The sequence below is a fragment of the Rhodnius prolixus genome, unplaced genomic scaffold (assembly GCF_049639745.1).
Source record: "Rhodnius prolixus isolate KJV_2025 unplaced genomic scaffold, Rpr scaffold_8, whole genome shotgun sequence".
Lineage (NCBI taxonomy): Eukaryota > Metazoa > Arthropoda > Insecta > Hemiptera > Reduviidae > Rhodnius > Rhodnius prolixus.
Genome location: NW_027411593.1, coordinates 7774650 through 7789249, shown reverse-complemented (window position 1 = coordinate 7789249; position 14600 = coordinate 7774650). Strand labels below are relative to the sequence as shown.

The window sequence follows — 14600 nt, the reverse complement described above, 5'->3', positions numbered from 1 at the left end:
AAAATAAACAGTTATTTTTGATCATATAGTTTTAACGAAACTAGGGAACACATCATTGCCAAATAAAGTTAAAGACAAGTTGACCTTGTGTTTGGTTTTAGAAAAAATAGATTAATTTAAAGAAAAAATGGCTTACCTGACTGAGCGCTTCAATCGAGGTGGTGGTCGCTTCCGTATGGATGCTGTGAAGAAACGCTTCATATTGCTCCAACTTTTTCAATCTAAATAAAAGAAAAAAAATCAAAGATATAGTGTCCAAGACAAATTAGCTTACAATAAGCTCAAAGAAAACTAAAACTTTCAATTTTATTTACCTGTACAATAAATTGTGCAAAAGTAGGGAAACTTCCTGTCTAACTGGTCCTTCCACTGAGACACATCTATGAGCTACATCACGCACATGGGACATCACACGTTCGTCCCGGAAGTCATAGGGAAAAGTCTCCGACCATTCGCCTAATAATTGTACCAGCCTTGCTAGTAAATGTGCTCGCTCCTGGAGGCCGAACAAAATATGAGAAAATAATCAATAAAAAATATTATAATTGAAATAGTAAACAGACTAACATCCGGTGTACTTTTTTTTCATAACTGTCGTCTATTTCAGAAGATGTACTCGTATAGAAGCACATTAAGGTGTACGGGAACATATCGGACCCTCCTTGCCTGCGTTCCTTCACCTTTTTGGTGAAACCGCCCTTTTAATATAATCTACAACATCCGGTGTGAAACGTTCAAAGACTATTTGAAGTACAATTCGCAAAGAATTGACACGTAGTTAGTGGTAAACAACAGTTAGGTTGGCAGTTTTTACTCTAAGAATTGGTTAAAAAAAAAAAATTATACTGGTCATTGCACGCAGTAAGTTCCGTTAGTTTGTCTGCAGATCTGTGCCAGAGAGGTAGTACGTAATCAGAGAATAATATTAAAATGAAGGATATTACTTCGACCGCTTAAACTAGAATAATTTCCTGAAGGCAACCACTCTATTTGCCCATCACTCGGTCTATCCACAAGTAATTTTCAATCTTGATTGCAAGTTCATATCTAGTCCAGTCTAGGTAATCAATGTGGAATAAGTTAAGAGTAAATTGTTAAGATTTAATATTAATTCTGCTCAAATTCTTTAAAGTTCCCTAACATTATTCCCCAAAAATTATGAGATGTGACAACTTACAAGACTTGCTTCTACTTCTATTCAAAAGATTCTAACCCAAACATTTTCCACAAACTTTGAACTTTTGAGACTCATTAACCTTTATCACCGCGTAAACCACCAATTTTTGATCGTATGTACTATACAGGGGTGTATACGGAGGAGTGGTCGAAACTTGGGGAGGTGATTCTACAGCTCAAATGCAACAAAAAATATTCTCTTCACTTTGGCCCGATTCTCAATAGTGTCCAAGATATTTGCATTTTTTAACTTTTCCGTCGATATTCACGTTTTTTCGCCCTTAAAAACGATCGTAACTTTTTTGTCCTTTATCCTACAACAAATCTGCTTATTCTAAACGAAAGAGCATTAAATTTTCTATAAATCTACTTAATCCAGAGCCTCAAAACGTTTCTTATAAACCATGAAATTTTATACTTTAATGTCTAAAAAATTCGTTCTCGATGATTTTTTGATAACCTCCATTATGTCGTTAAAACATGTTGCAAAAGCAATTGAGTATAGGAAGGAAACGGAAAAGCCTTAGAGCCAGTTTCGAGAAAGTGAACAAATACATTGAGTAAAAGAGAGACTTCCTGTTGGGAGTTTTCTTCAAGCGGAACAGGTCCAACCGCCATTAACAGTTCACCAGAGTCCACTTCAAAGGAATGGCCCTTTTAAAGGGGAAAACTACTTTCAAAGGAGAACCTTTAATTGAATTTCGAAAGGAAAAAATGTCACAAATAAAAGCTGTAGGTCCTACTTACACACCATAGGTAGCCTGCATACACAACAGGAACAGCAAGTATGGAGAGACAAAACCGGAACCGTTTTTGATAGAATCTTAAAAAAAACGGAACCAGAAATTTAATGGTTTTTGCGGTTAACCAATTTTGGCACCCTCTGATGGCGCCTAAGCGAAATATTAAATTGGAACTTTTGGCAATTTTTTTAAATTTTTTGTATTCACGCGATTGTGAGTAACTCTTTTTCGTACTCCGGGGGAACGGAAATCAATTTGGTGTAACCGGAAAGCAAACCAACTAACCAACCAATTCATCTCAGCTGTGCGGACCTAGCTTCTAACCGCTCGGCTATCGTCGCTCCTACAAGATATTGTGATCGTGCTGATTCAGTAACAGAATTCTACTAAAATTAATTAATTTGTTTACTCGCTTCGGCGGTACATAACTAATTTCTTAGAGGCGAGACCTGCAAAGCTAATATAGATTGTGGTACTGGGTTCGATTCCCGGTCTTAGGCCTCTTGGATTTTATTTAATGGTTAATAAAAAGAAATCTACAGTAAATTATGTTTGTTAGTCGCCTCTGTTCACGACACCTAATTGGTAGTTGGACGTAAAGCTCCGCCTGAAAAAATTGGCGATTACTTTACTTTTACTATACTAATTTCTGCTGAGACAGATTAAGGCAATTATCTTGTACTGGTCATTTATTCTGACCCAGAATAAAGTTCTGCTTTCATTGATTCAATCATTTTAATGCAGCCCTTGAATATACTTGCTAATGAAGACGGAAATACCCGCCGTACACTTCACAAAATTCCCTTCCAGGGTTTTAAAGTTATAATTCTTAAAGAAATTCAACTTTTTCAATTAAACTTTCTCCTAAAAGAATTTCAAAAAGCCCAGAAATCTATTCCGTAAATTAATTCTATCCGGCAATTTGATTATCTCACAATTTGTTTGCCTCATTATTGCTTAATGCCACTGGACAACATAAGACATGTTGAATAATTAAATTCCTTTGACTGGAGGCAGAGAGACTTATGCAGCCATTTGGTTGTGGTACCTGGAGAGCAAAGGTCTTTGATCTAGTTCAGAGATCAACTTCTCCACAAACATTTTCTTGGCAAAATGTTTCAAATAAATGAAACAAAGAAAAGCAATATTAACAGTACTAAAAAATAGAAATAGATAATAGATTTTTTTCTTTTATTTGCTGTAGAAGACAATCTATAACTAAAGAAAGAAAGTACCGCTGGCACAAAAAGGGACTGCAAAGGAAATGGACTAAAGGAAATGAGTTGGAAAAGTACTCAGGTCTGCAGTAAGTACAACAGGGTTATATACTGAAGAGCTAAGAAGTATTGTATCGGATATAGTTTAGCTGTCTAAACTATATGTTCATCAGAGAGGAGATCGCGAGGCCACTGTCTTTTAAGACGTCTGGAAGTGTTGTCTGGAAATGTTCTTGAAGATAGATGTTGACCAAGTGGATTGTGATGTGTTTGAATGTTAAGATGGAAATTTCTGTAACGTGTTTTTGCAACTTGTGTGACGAAAGGAATGTTCAAGTCTGTGTGAATGGTTTGATTGGTGACGTAGGAAGGAGCGTTTACTATAGAGCGAAGAATTTTAGATTGCAAGGACTGGATCCTTTGCAGATTTGAGCGTTTGGTTGAACCCCACAGTTCGATGCCATAAGCCCAGACTGGCTTTAGTATACTTACATATATTAGTCTTTTGTTGTCCAGAGTGAGTTTTGATCTGTTGTCGAGTAGTCTTTTCAGTTGTCGGAAGCGTCTGTTAAGTTCTGTTCTCTTAAGTCGAGTATGAGGGTTTCATGTGAGTCTTCTGTCAAGGTAAAGCTCAAGGTAGCGGACTACGTTGGCAGCAGGTAAAGGAATAAGATTGTAAAAGACAGGAGGAAGAGTGATGCGTCGAAGAGTGAAGGTGATATTTTGAGATTTAGTTTCGTTCAGTTTGATAGCCCATTTTTTGAACCAATTTTCTAAGGAGGTGAGGTGAGTCTGAAGGTTTCTATGAGCTATTATTGGGTCTTTGTCAGTAGATAAGATGGCAGTATCGTCAGCATAGGTGAGAAGAGTAGTTTGAGGATGAGTAGGTATGTCTGAGGAGTAGATTGTGTACAGAATGGGGCCTAGTATGCTGCCTTGCGGAACTCCAGCGTCAGCATGGCTGAATGGAGAAAGAATAGTTCCTACCTTCACTCTAAAATGTCTGTCAGTCAAGTAGGATTTCAAAATGAGGAAATAGGTGGCTGGAAGGATGGTCTTGAGCTTCCAGAGAAGTCCACTACAAAGAATAAAATGTAATAAGTGAATACGATAAAAGAACACTTCCTGACTGGATCAACTTGAGGAGAGAAGCTGCCCACCGGCAACACTCTCGCTGGAGTTTCTTGCACTACTGAAGCTGGTCACGAGGCCAATAGCGTTTCAATCGTCGTGGAGGACGATCTGGAATCGTTTCGGAGGCGAGATTTCGAACAAGAGGATTGGTACAGAATGGAAGAGAGTCAAAGAATTTTCTGTATTTAGATTTAGATTCGTCAGTTACGTATGAGATTTTGAGATCGTTTTGGAGGGTGGAGTTAGAGACATAAAATGGAGAATTCGTAATCTGTCGGAGTATTTTGGATTGGAAGGACTGTATTTTTTATGAATTAGAAAGTTTGGCTGAACTCCACAGCTCAAGTCCGTAAATCTAGATCGGTTTAAGTACGCTGTTATATATTAGTCTTTTATGTTCCAGTGGCAGATTGTCTGCCAATTAGTGCTAACAGCAATTTGTTTCGTCGGTTGAGTTCAAGTCTTTTCAGTTTAGTGTGCGGATTCCACGTTAGTCTTATGTCGATGTACATCCCAAGGTTGCGAACTAAATTAGCAGAAGAGGAAGAGGAATTGAGTTAAAACTTATAGAGGGACAAGAATTACAACGCAGAGTCAAAAAGTTATCTGTTCGCACTTTTGTGTATTGAATTTGACTCTCCACTTTTTGGCCCAGGGTTCTAGTTTGGGTAGATGAGACTGTAGATGAGAGGAAGCTGTAGTGGCGTCTGAGTTAGAAGAGAGAGAATAGCAGTATCGTCAGCGTAAGTGCAGAGCAGTGTGTGCAGAGTCAGTTGGTAGGCCCAGGGTTCTAGTTTGGGTAGATGAGACTGTAGATGAGAGGAAGCTGTAGTGGCGTCCGAGTTAGAAGAGAGAGAATAGCAGTATCGTCAGCGTAAGTGCAGAGCAGTGTGTGCAGAGTCAGTTGGTAGGCCCAGGGTTCTAGTTTGGGTAGATGAGACTGTAGATGAGAGGAAGCTGTAGTGGCGTCCGAGTTAGAAGAGAGAGAATAGCAGTATCGTCAGCGTAAGTGCAGAGCAGTGTGTGCAGAGTCAGTCGGTAGGCCCAGGGTTCTAGTTTGGGTAGATGAGACTGCAGATGAGAGGAAGCTGTAGTGGCGTCCGAGTTAGAAGAGAGAGAATAGCAGTATCGTCAGCGTAAGTGCAGAGCAGTGTGTGCAGAGTCAGTCGGTAGGCCCAGGGTTCTAGTTTGGGTAGATGAGACTGTAGATGAGAGGAAGCTGTAGTGGCGTCCGAGTTAGAAGAGAGAGAATAGCAGTATCGTCAGCGTAAGTGCAGAGCAGTGTGTGCAGAGTCAGTCGGTAGGCCCAGGGTTCTAGTTTGGGTAGATGAGACTGTAGATGAGAGGAAGCTGTAGTGGCGTCCGAGTTAGAAGAGAGAGAATAGCAGTATCGTCAGCGTAAGTGCAGAGCAGTGTGTGCAGAGTCAGTCGGTTGGCCCAGGGTTCTAGTTTGGGTAGATGAGACTGTAGATGAGAGGAAGCTGTAGTGGCGTCCGAGTTAGAAGAGAGAGAATAGCAGTATCGTCAGCGTAAGTGCAGAGCAGTGTGTGCAGAGTCAGTCGGTAGGCCCAGGGTTCTAGTTTGGGTAGATGAGACTGTAGATGAGAGGAAGCTGTAGTGGCGTCCGAGTTAGAAGAGAGAGAATAGCAGTATCGTCAGCGTAAGTGCAGAGCAGAGTGTGCAGAGTCAGTCGGTAGGTCAGTATAGAATTATTATTTTAAATTAAAAATCATGCATTAGGGATAACAACAATTCATGCTGTTTATAATATACATAATTAAATTTTCCCAAAATTTTAATTCAAATTTACTAAAACAAGACTTCAGTATTGAACACGTTTACTATTTCATGGAAGCGTATCGTCACATCCTTATTAATATTATAAAGGAAATAAGACCGGACATTACAGTAAACTAAAACTTGGTAGGAACCCTAACCAGCTTCTTGGCTAGAAGTGGCCATTAAATGAATGTTACTGGAAAAAAAAATTATTTGGAATTAAGTTTTTAAGCAAAAAATGAATAACGCGGAACATCCTCTTGTTCGATTTGACGGCAACCTCTAAATATCAAATCCGAATTATCTGCATCTGTTTTTAATGTACGCTAACCAACGACAGACAGAAAAATACACTTACAAACCATTAGGTACAAATAAATTTTATTAGGGGCCTCAAAACGTGTAAAAAAAGGCAACCCCCTTCCGAAGCCAACAACCGCCCGCTCATAACATAGTTTGAGGCTTGGTTTTTCTTTTATATTGTAGGGAGAGAGAAGACTGGGAGGTGTCTCTAAGGGAAAGACAAACTGGAAGAGACAAGCAATGTAAGCTTGAAGAGAGAGAGTTACGATTAGAAGTTATAATATCCATGGAAGTGCAGTCTTCCATGTTCCAAGTGCCTCCCAATGGACTCCCAGCTACCAACTAAGTATTAATCGATTGTTACTGGAGTATTGTGAAGTACAATTGTTGAGTATCCATCATTTTCTAAAATATCGATTTCCGGTATTAAACTTTGGGAAACGCTACCATGCATAGAACTTGTCGAATCACTCTTACAATCTCTTGTAATGATTTTTTTTGACACTCGTTCTGCCTAGACAGCTAGGAACCTCCAGGATAATCTTGGAACGCCCCAGGTGGTATCATTAAAGATGCTGCTAAGATTTTCTAATTTTTTTTTTAAAAAAACATTCCACAATATTTCAAAAAATAACAGATGATTAATTGATAAAAACACAAAAAGAAAAACAAAACATGCAAGACAAAAATAACATCAAAATCGGCCATTTTATTGCTCCAAATTACACACAGAAATCCAATTTCGAAAGAAAATTTTCCACAAACGAGGGATTTATTATTAAAAGGGATAATAAGAAATTCATTGAACAAGCAACTGCCAAAGCAATGCAAACTTCATCAACACCAGCTTCTAAAGGAATCCGGCTACCCTAAGGGATATGAAATGTACCAAAGGTCGTTTAGAAAGTTATACATAGGTACTGCGCCTTGGTTAAATAATATTTCCTTTGAACGAACAAGTTAGGCGCTTCCGTGGAGAAATAACTGAAAACTATTTCAGCTGATTTCAAAGCTTTTTAATAACCAGCTAAAGTCGGATAAAAATTTAAATAATAATATAAGAAGCAATGTAAGCTTTGCATACATATCGTAAGAGAATACAGATAGAGAAGATAAAGACATTCAACATTTTTTGTAGAAACAAGTTTAAGAAAGACAAGGGAAGGCACAAATAAGATTCCTCAAAGACTCAATTAAGTGGACTTCCATTAGATGCAAACACTCTTAGGTCATTTTAATGACTATTGTCTTGCTCATAAGTCAATAAGGACCACCCATAAATTCATGTAATGTATGTGCCTGGCAAAGCTAGTACAATCTGAGTACATTTTGTCAAAAGGTAGAAGAGGAGATTAGAGGTAGGAGGATCGTCAATGCAGAACTTCGACGACTATTCGAAGATGCAGGATGTTTTCAAGCTTTATCCAAGTTTTCTTCAACCGCGGATGCCATGGACCACCTATTGGAGCTAACTCGAGTATTACGACATCGATGGGTATTAAGATTAAAAATGTGCCCAAAGGAACTCAATTAAACCCTTTCTACAATAAATTTTTGGACAATAGCTTCTTTACACAGTGATTCTTACAGTTTGTTATATTCCCTCACTTAACTGCTTTAGAATTGTCCAAATCTTACCTTGTTACTCCTCATTTCTCCTAGTTTCACCTGCTTTGTTCTCTTTGACTCTTTAAGAGAAATAAGGACGGAATTTCTCATACAGTACGTAGACTAAATGACCGTGATTGTCTTCTTTAAATAATCTAAGTACTTTTTATAGACCAAATTGAAGTGCGCACCTGACAATATGTATGTTAATATAAATAAAATTAAGTGAGTAAATGTAGAGCAATCAATAAAGCTCATGGCAAAGACACAAAAACTTACAACGGGCTTAAGAGTCAGATAACGTCAATAAACCCCCACTAACAATCGCGAAAACAGTCGCAGAAAGGAGACGAAACGAGAGGTGACGAAATAATCATGCAGATATATCCGCTCGCAGAGTACTGAGCGTAAAACGCTATGATCTCTTTCGCATAAATGAGCATGAACAGTTTCCTTCCCCTTTAACTGATTCTTATTGCTAAACTAATCATCACGAATCGATGCCATCAAGAAAAAAATCATTCCAAGATCCCCTGATTAGTTAATTACTAATTGATCTAAACTCTTGATGAAAAAATTTTCTCTCAAGATTATGTTGTACAGAATTTAAATTTACTTTTGTCAAAACTCTCACCAGTCATTCAATTTTTCTTTACAACAAATAATTGAATAATAGTAATTCAATAACAACTTTCACAAACACACTACAGATAAAATAAATGTAAAATTTAGCAACATACCTTAGCAGGAGCCTGCTTTGCCTTTAACTGTGCCTCACTGAAAGCAAGAATCTGCCCAAGTAGATCGTGCGGCTTGACAAAGAGCCTGGAAGTGAGTAGAAAGGCAAATAGAAAAGCTCTATCCGGATAATAATCCGCAGTAGGCACCATGTGTTGGATTAAAGCTTCCAGTCTTCCGGATATTAAATTCCCTTCTCGATACATCACAGACTGTAACAAACAATCAGAAAGAAATATGGTTAATGATGAACTTTCTAAATTATCAAAATGTTCAAACCCGTGCCTCTGTTGGCACCACATATTTCTTACTTACTCTATTATCAGTTCTTCAAAATGATCTGACCATCTTTATCTATGGCCTTCCTTCTTCATACAAGCTATAAGTTCAGCTAAATAGCTTCACAAATGCAAACAAAAAAAAAATATCCGAGTTCATGTCTAAACCGGAACCCGGATTAATTCTCATAAAAAAAACCGAAGAAACACTAGTAGCTGGGGCTAAAAGCCTCGCCCTTATTAAATCATCTAATACTCCAGTTCTTCATGGTGAGAATAAAGTTGAACGTGGGCCCCAAAAAGAATCGGGACAAGAATAAAGATTCTCAAAATTTTCATTGAAAATTGTATACCAAACAAATATTTGACAAGATCAAAAACATCTTCTTGAGCATGGAAATTAAAGTACGATCGATACTGGTCCACCACTGCCTAATCTAATCTAAAGTTATCTAGAAGAATGAAGAATAAAAAATAACATACGAAAAAGAAATTCTCCAAAAGTGAGAAGGAGAGACAGAAAATCAACACTTAAATATCGTATCTTGGAGTATAACACAAGAAGTTTTGAAAAGGTATATATAGAGAGCAGTTCAGAGAACATCCGTTACTTAGAAAGCTCATATTTCCGGGCGGATGGATACAGAGATGAACATACACCCCCATCTCGCTTGCCAAAGGGATGTAATCTCTTTCTAATATTGAGACCACAAAAAATATATATAAGTACATCTATTGGAATTCAATCTTGTACGCAATTTATAAAACTTGCCTTCTTAAGATGAGACTTGCACAGTGAAAATGTACAGGATATATTCAAAATTTTATATTTACTATATAGTAATATTCTATTAGCACATTTTGCTTTAAATTATTACCATTTTTCTTACTGTAAACATTTAAATTTTAAACAAATGAGCTTAAATATTATACTCGAATGTACAAGCTTCAAGATACTCGTCTTTTTTCTTTTTGGTAGACATTTATTTATTTCACTCTGTCAGCAGAAGTTTTTTTCTTTTTTTTTTTAATTATTGTCTCTAATTATTCATGAAAAGGAAGTACCGCGAAGATCAAATTTTCACGAAACTGAATTTCCTTTGAAATATATTTGGAGGTCTGGAAAGATTAAAAAAATAAAATAAAAGATTTTTAGCGAACGAAAAGGATAGATTTTTTTAAAAAAATAAATTTTTAAAAAGTTATTTACAAGCTCAGGAGGGCAAGGTAATAAGTCTTCGTCTGTGAACAGATATGGGCATTGTTATCGATGCAATTTTTCTTTTACATCGATAATTGCAAGATAATGAGTCATCTTGATGAAGCTTTTATTAAAAAAATAAAATAAAATAGATATGCTGCACAAGTATTTTGTTTATCACCTCATTTGAAGATGATGAAGATTTATACAAAGACGTTCCTTAATATTGAAATCGAGCAGAAATTGGGTTGCTAGATGAAAACATGGATGCACTTTTCTTCTTTAAAGATGATCGACGCTAAGAAAAGCACAAAACTGAAACCACAAAATGAAAAACCTCTCCACAATGTGGACGCTAATCACTGGCCGTTAAATAAATACCTATGTGATTTCAACATCATAAAGCTAAAGCCAATAGCATAAGAGGATAATTATCTGGCTGTTTGTGTGTAAGTTTATAATAGGTAAACAACAAAGTATGAAATAGCTGACCCTTGCAGGCGTATCGGAAGTATATGTAATCGGATAGAAGGATGATCTAATTAGGGGTGAGAAGCAAGTGGAATCTGCGATTATGAATTCTAATTAGGATATTCAAAAATAGAAATTTGGAGCTTGGAATTGAGTGATGCTAAGCTCTTTAAAAGAACTATTGTAGGCAGTAGATAAAAGCTCGATAGAGTCACAACCTCAGTTTCCTATTGGTTTTAACAATAGATGCAGAGCAGTACTTTAGGGTTAGTTTCGATTTTATGTAAGTAGTAAGGTTTTTTTTGGGGGGGGTTTTGACCCAAGAGAGCCAGACAGCCTTAAGAGTGTGGGAAAGAAAAGTATTGAGGAAAATATCCTCAGTGAACGAGGAAAGAAGATGGAGAATCCGCACCAACTATTTATGGAGAAGCAGACATCGTTCAATATATTAAAAAAGGAAGATTAAGTTGGTTAGGACATGTGGAGAGGATGGTGGATAACCGCATCCCTAGACGCCTTTTATATGGAAGGCCCGGAGGCGTCCAGAATAAGAGGTAGGCCAAGAATGAGATGGTTTGATGACGTCGAGGGGGATTTGAGGAAAATGGGTGTGCGAAGATGGAGACTGAAGGCTCTTGGATAGAGCTCAGTGGAGAGCTTTGGTTGAGGAGGCCCTGGCCCTTTTAGCGCCGAAGAGGAAGGAAGGAAGGAAGTAAGGTTTTTTCCCTCATTTCGATTCCTGCCAGTCTAACATGTGGTTTTATAGATAAATATGATAATATTCTAGCTGTATTTGTCCCCAGGACACATCACCCAGATCTTTTTATGCTCTCTCTCCAGATTCAGTCTCTAAGAGCCACACGAACTGTGCATCCTTGGAGATCCCCAGCACAGGTTCTGGCCCAATGTTAGCTCTATTCATTGGCCAGTTGGTCGACTGTTTCAATCGATTTTTAGTTAAAGGGAGACCTGTCTAGGTTACGATTTAAATGAGCTATTCTTTTGTTTTGTTTAAGCCGTTCAAGTTACGTACTACCTAATTTCTATTTATTGACAAAACATCGGAAATCAATATATGCAGGAACACAACTTGTAGCTACTGGAGGTACGGAAATGGCATCAAGTATGAATTTCCAGGTTGTTCCTTTAGTTGTTGGTGTAAGAATGGGATAAACGAATAGCAAAAAAAATTGCTTTTAATACATACGAGGCCGAACAGGAGAGTGAAATGGAAATATAGCGGTACTTCCTTGACTTCCCAATAACTCCTGCCTCAAAGGAGGCGGTGAAGTAAAAAGGAATAATAATAATAAAAAGTCCAAAAGGAAGAGAAAATTGTGTCGGTTGGCAGCCGGCTCCTCTAAATATAAAGGAAGATGTAATTTCCGTCAGAGTTTTTACACTTTCACTTTTACCGCTGAAATGAAATTATACTTTTCGTTTTTTTTTTGTGGGGGGGGGGCTTTTTATTTCTTCATCACTGACGTCATCGTTATGAAAGGAGGTAAGCAATATCTTGCTGTCCTTCTTTTCATTATTAAAAAGTGATTTAAAAGCGATCTTAATTATAATGGAGTGATATGTATTAAAGTGCCTCAGGATATTTTTTTGACAAATTATTTTTAATTAGACGGTAAAATGTCACTTATTGTACGAGTGTGATAAGTTGAGTTTTCACTCAAGAAGCGTAGAAAATAGACTACTGGGGGCGAAGAAGTGAAAAACAGGTGCCTCAATTGGTTTTTCCGCAATCGTTTCAATAATTTTTAAGATAAATTTCAAACTAAGACAAAAAGGGAGTTTGATAAAGAGAATTTGCATTCCTCTTTGTTCCTATCATTCTCAACACTAGCTGTTAATAAAAAAAAAGGGTGATTGCAAAAACCTTTAGGCGGCAAGAAAATAAGGCAATCCAAGGAAATGATAGAGTTAATGGCTGGAGCTATAACCTGAAGATTGTATAGGTACATAAAACATTCTGGGTGAGATGAGATTCAAGAGGAGGAACCAACAAATGAAAAAAAAAAAAACAGAACTTCTGAAGAAACAACTTCTGATGATGGATAAAAATTCGAAACCGGCCAGAAACGAAGAAGAATAAAAATACAAAACCTAAGATAGGTAAAAATCAAACATTTTAACCAACATTATGGACCCAAGCACATTTTCAATATTTTGTTATACAGGGTGTTCAGCATAAGACTACGGTAACTTCGGGAGGCGATTCTGGGCATCATTTGCAACAAAAAATTCCATATAAACTATGGCTCGATTCGGCTCCGTTTTATAGATATTTTTAATTTTATGTTTTTTCAAGGTGTTACTACTTTTTAGCAAATAGTTGTCTATATTTCTCAAACTATTAAAGCTACAGCTATTTTAATAAGCTCATTAGAAAGAAGGTTAAATTTCCTTTTAAATAAGCTAATTTATATTCCAAAAAAATAATATCAAGTGTTTTACTTTGTGGCCCAAACATAAGAAATAGCAAGTTTCTAATTTTTTCCAAAAACTTTGACTTCATTTTTCTCAAAAACTTTTTATATGAAAAAACCGTGCACTATTCAGGAAAAACATCTACATACGATCACCTTTCGAACGGTATACAATAATTGGAGTTATGTTAAAAATTGATGCAGAAATCTGTGATTAATTGCAAAAAAGTAGGCCTCAAAACAACGTCGGCATTATGAAAGGAATTCACCTACCATAAGAATATAACTGAACAGAATCATCAAATCCAGTACGATTTTTTGCAAACGTGTAATTAATTTATTTAAGAACTATATTCAAAAATATAAAACTTACATTAAAAATAATAAAATAAAATAAGAAGAATAAAAATGAATATGATGTTAAATGAGTGTTAGGTACCAATTTCGAAAGAAAGGATTTTCGTTTAACGAGTTTAGATCTGTGAGTTATTCTTTAGTTAATTAAAGAAATATTCCAAATAATTTGAATAAATCATCATTTTGAACTACTCAATAAACTTTTGGAATTAACAGGTTGTGAAGAGCTAATGAATAAGCAGAGAACTTATTACTCGCTCTGATCCCCAAATTAAATAATAGTAGATGGAATACTTCACCGGACCTCCAGTACACCTCCACGATCGTCTTAGCGTTCGGAACACCCTATCAGGAAAACATCTAGAATACTCCCGCCTAGCTTCTCCACTATTCCCATCTACGAAACCGTAGATGTATAACATATCGCGATATTCAATATTCGAATACGCTGGCATAATGATAGCAAAATGACAACTAAATATCTAATGAAAATGTAGACTTTAAACTATCTTTTCTTCTTGATGCATTTATTTGTTTTTATAAGCCGTATTAGGATAAAACATGTCAGTTTTTAACTTGGAGATTAGAGCGATAAGTAAGTTCCTTTCATAATGCCGACACTGTTTTGAGGCCTACTTTTTTGCAATTAATCACAGATTTCTGCATCAATTTTTAACATAACCCCAATTATTGTATACCGTTCGAAAGGTGATCGTATGCAGATGTTTTTCCTGAATAGTGCACGGTTTTTTCATATAAAAAGTTTTTGAGAAAAATGAAGTCAAAGTTTTTGGAAAAAATTAGAAACTTGCTATTTCTTATGTTTGGGCCACAAAGTAAAATACTTAATATTATTGTTTTGGAATACAAATTAGCTTATTTAAAAGGAAATTTAACCTTCTTTCTAATGAGCTTATTAAAATAGCTGTAGCTTTAATAGTTTGAGAAATATAGGCAACTTTTTGCTAAAAAGTAGTAACACCTTGAAAAAACATAAAATTAAAAATATCTATAAAACGGAGCTGAATCGAGCCATAGTTTATATGGAATTTTTTGTTGCAAATGATGCCCAGAATCGCCTCCCGAAGTTACCGTAGTCTTATGCTGAACACCCTGTATATTGCAAATTTCGCTTACTTTGGCATCTGTCTTGTTTTGCA

General features: G+C 36.4%; 1 protein-coding gene across 2 annotated transcripts in view; it reads right to left on the bottom strand.

Moving 5' to 3' along the window:
• Nucleotides 1–14600, bottom strand: part of LOC141450795 (uncharacterized) — a 243359-nt gene that overhangs the window by 46909 nt on the left and 181850 nt on the right. For both annotated transcript variants that reach the window (XM_074121603.1, XM_074121604.1), the window contains 3 exons: nucleotides 8701–8910; nucleotides 315–496; nucleotides 137–221 (listed from right to left, as the gene is read on the bottom strand). In XM_074121603.1, the coding sequence (XP_073977704.1) occupies nucleotides 137–221; nucleotides 315–496; nucleotides 8701–8910 (477 nt within the window). The remainder of the gene's footprint in view (nucleotides 1–136; nucleotides 222–314; nucleotides 497–8700; nucleotides 8911–14600) is intronic.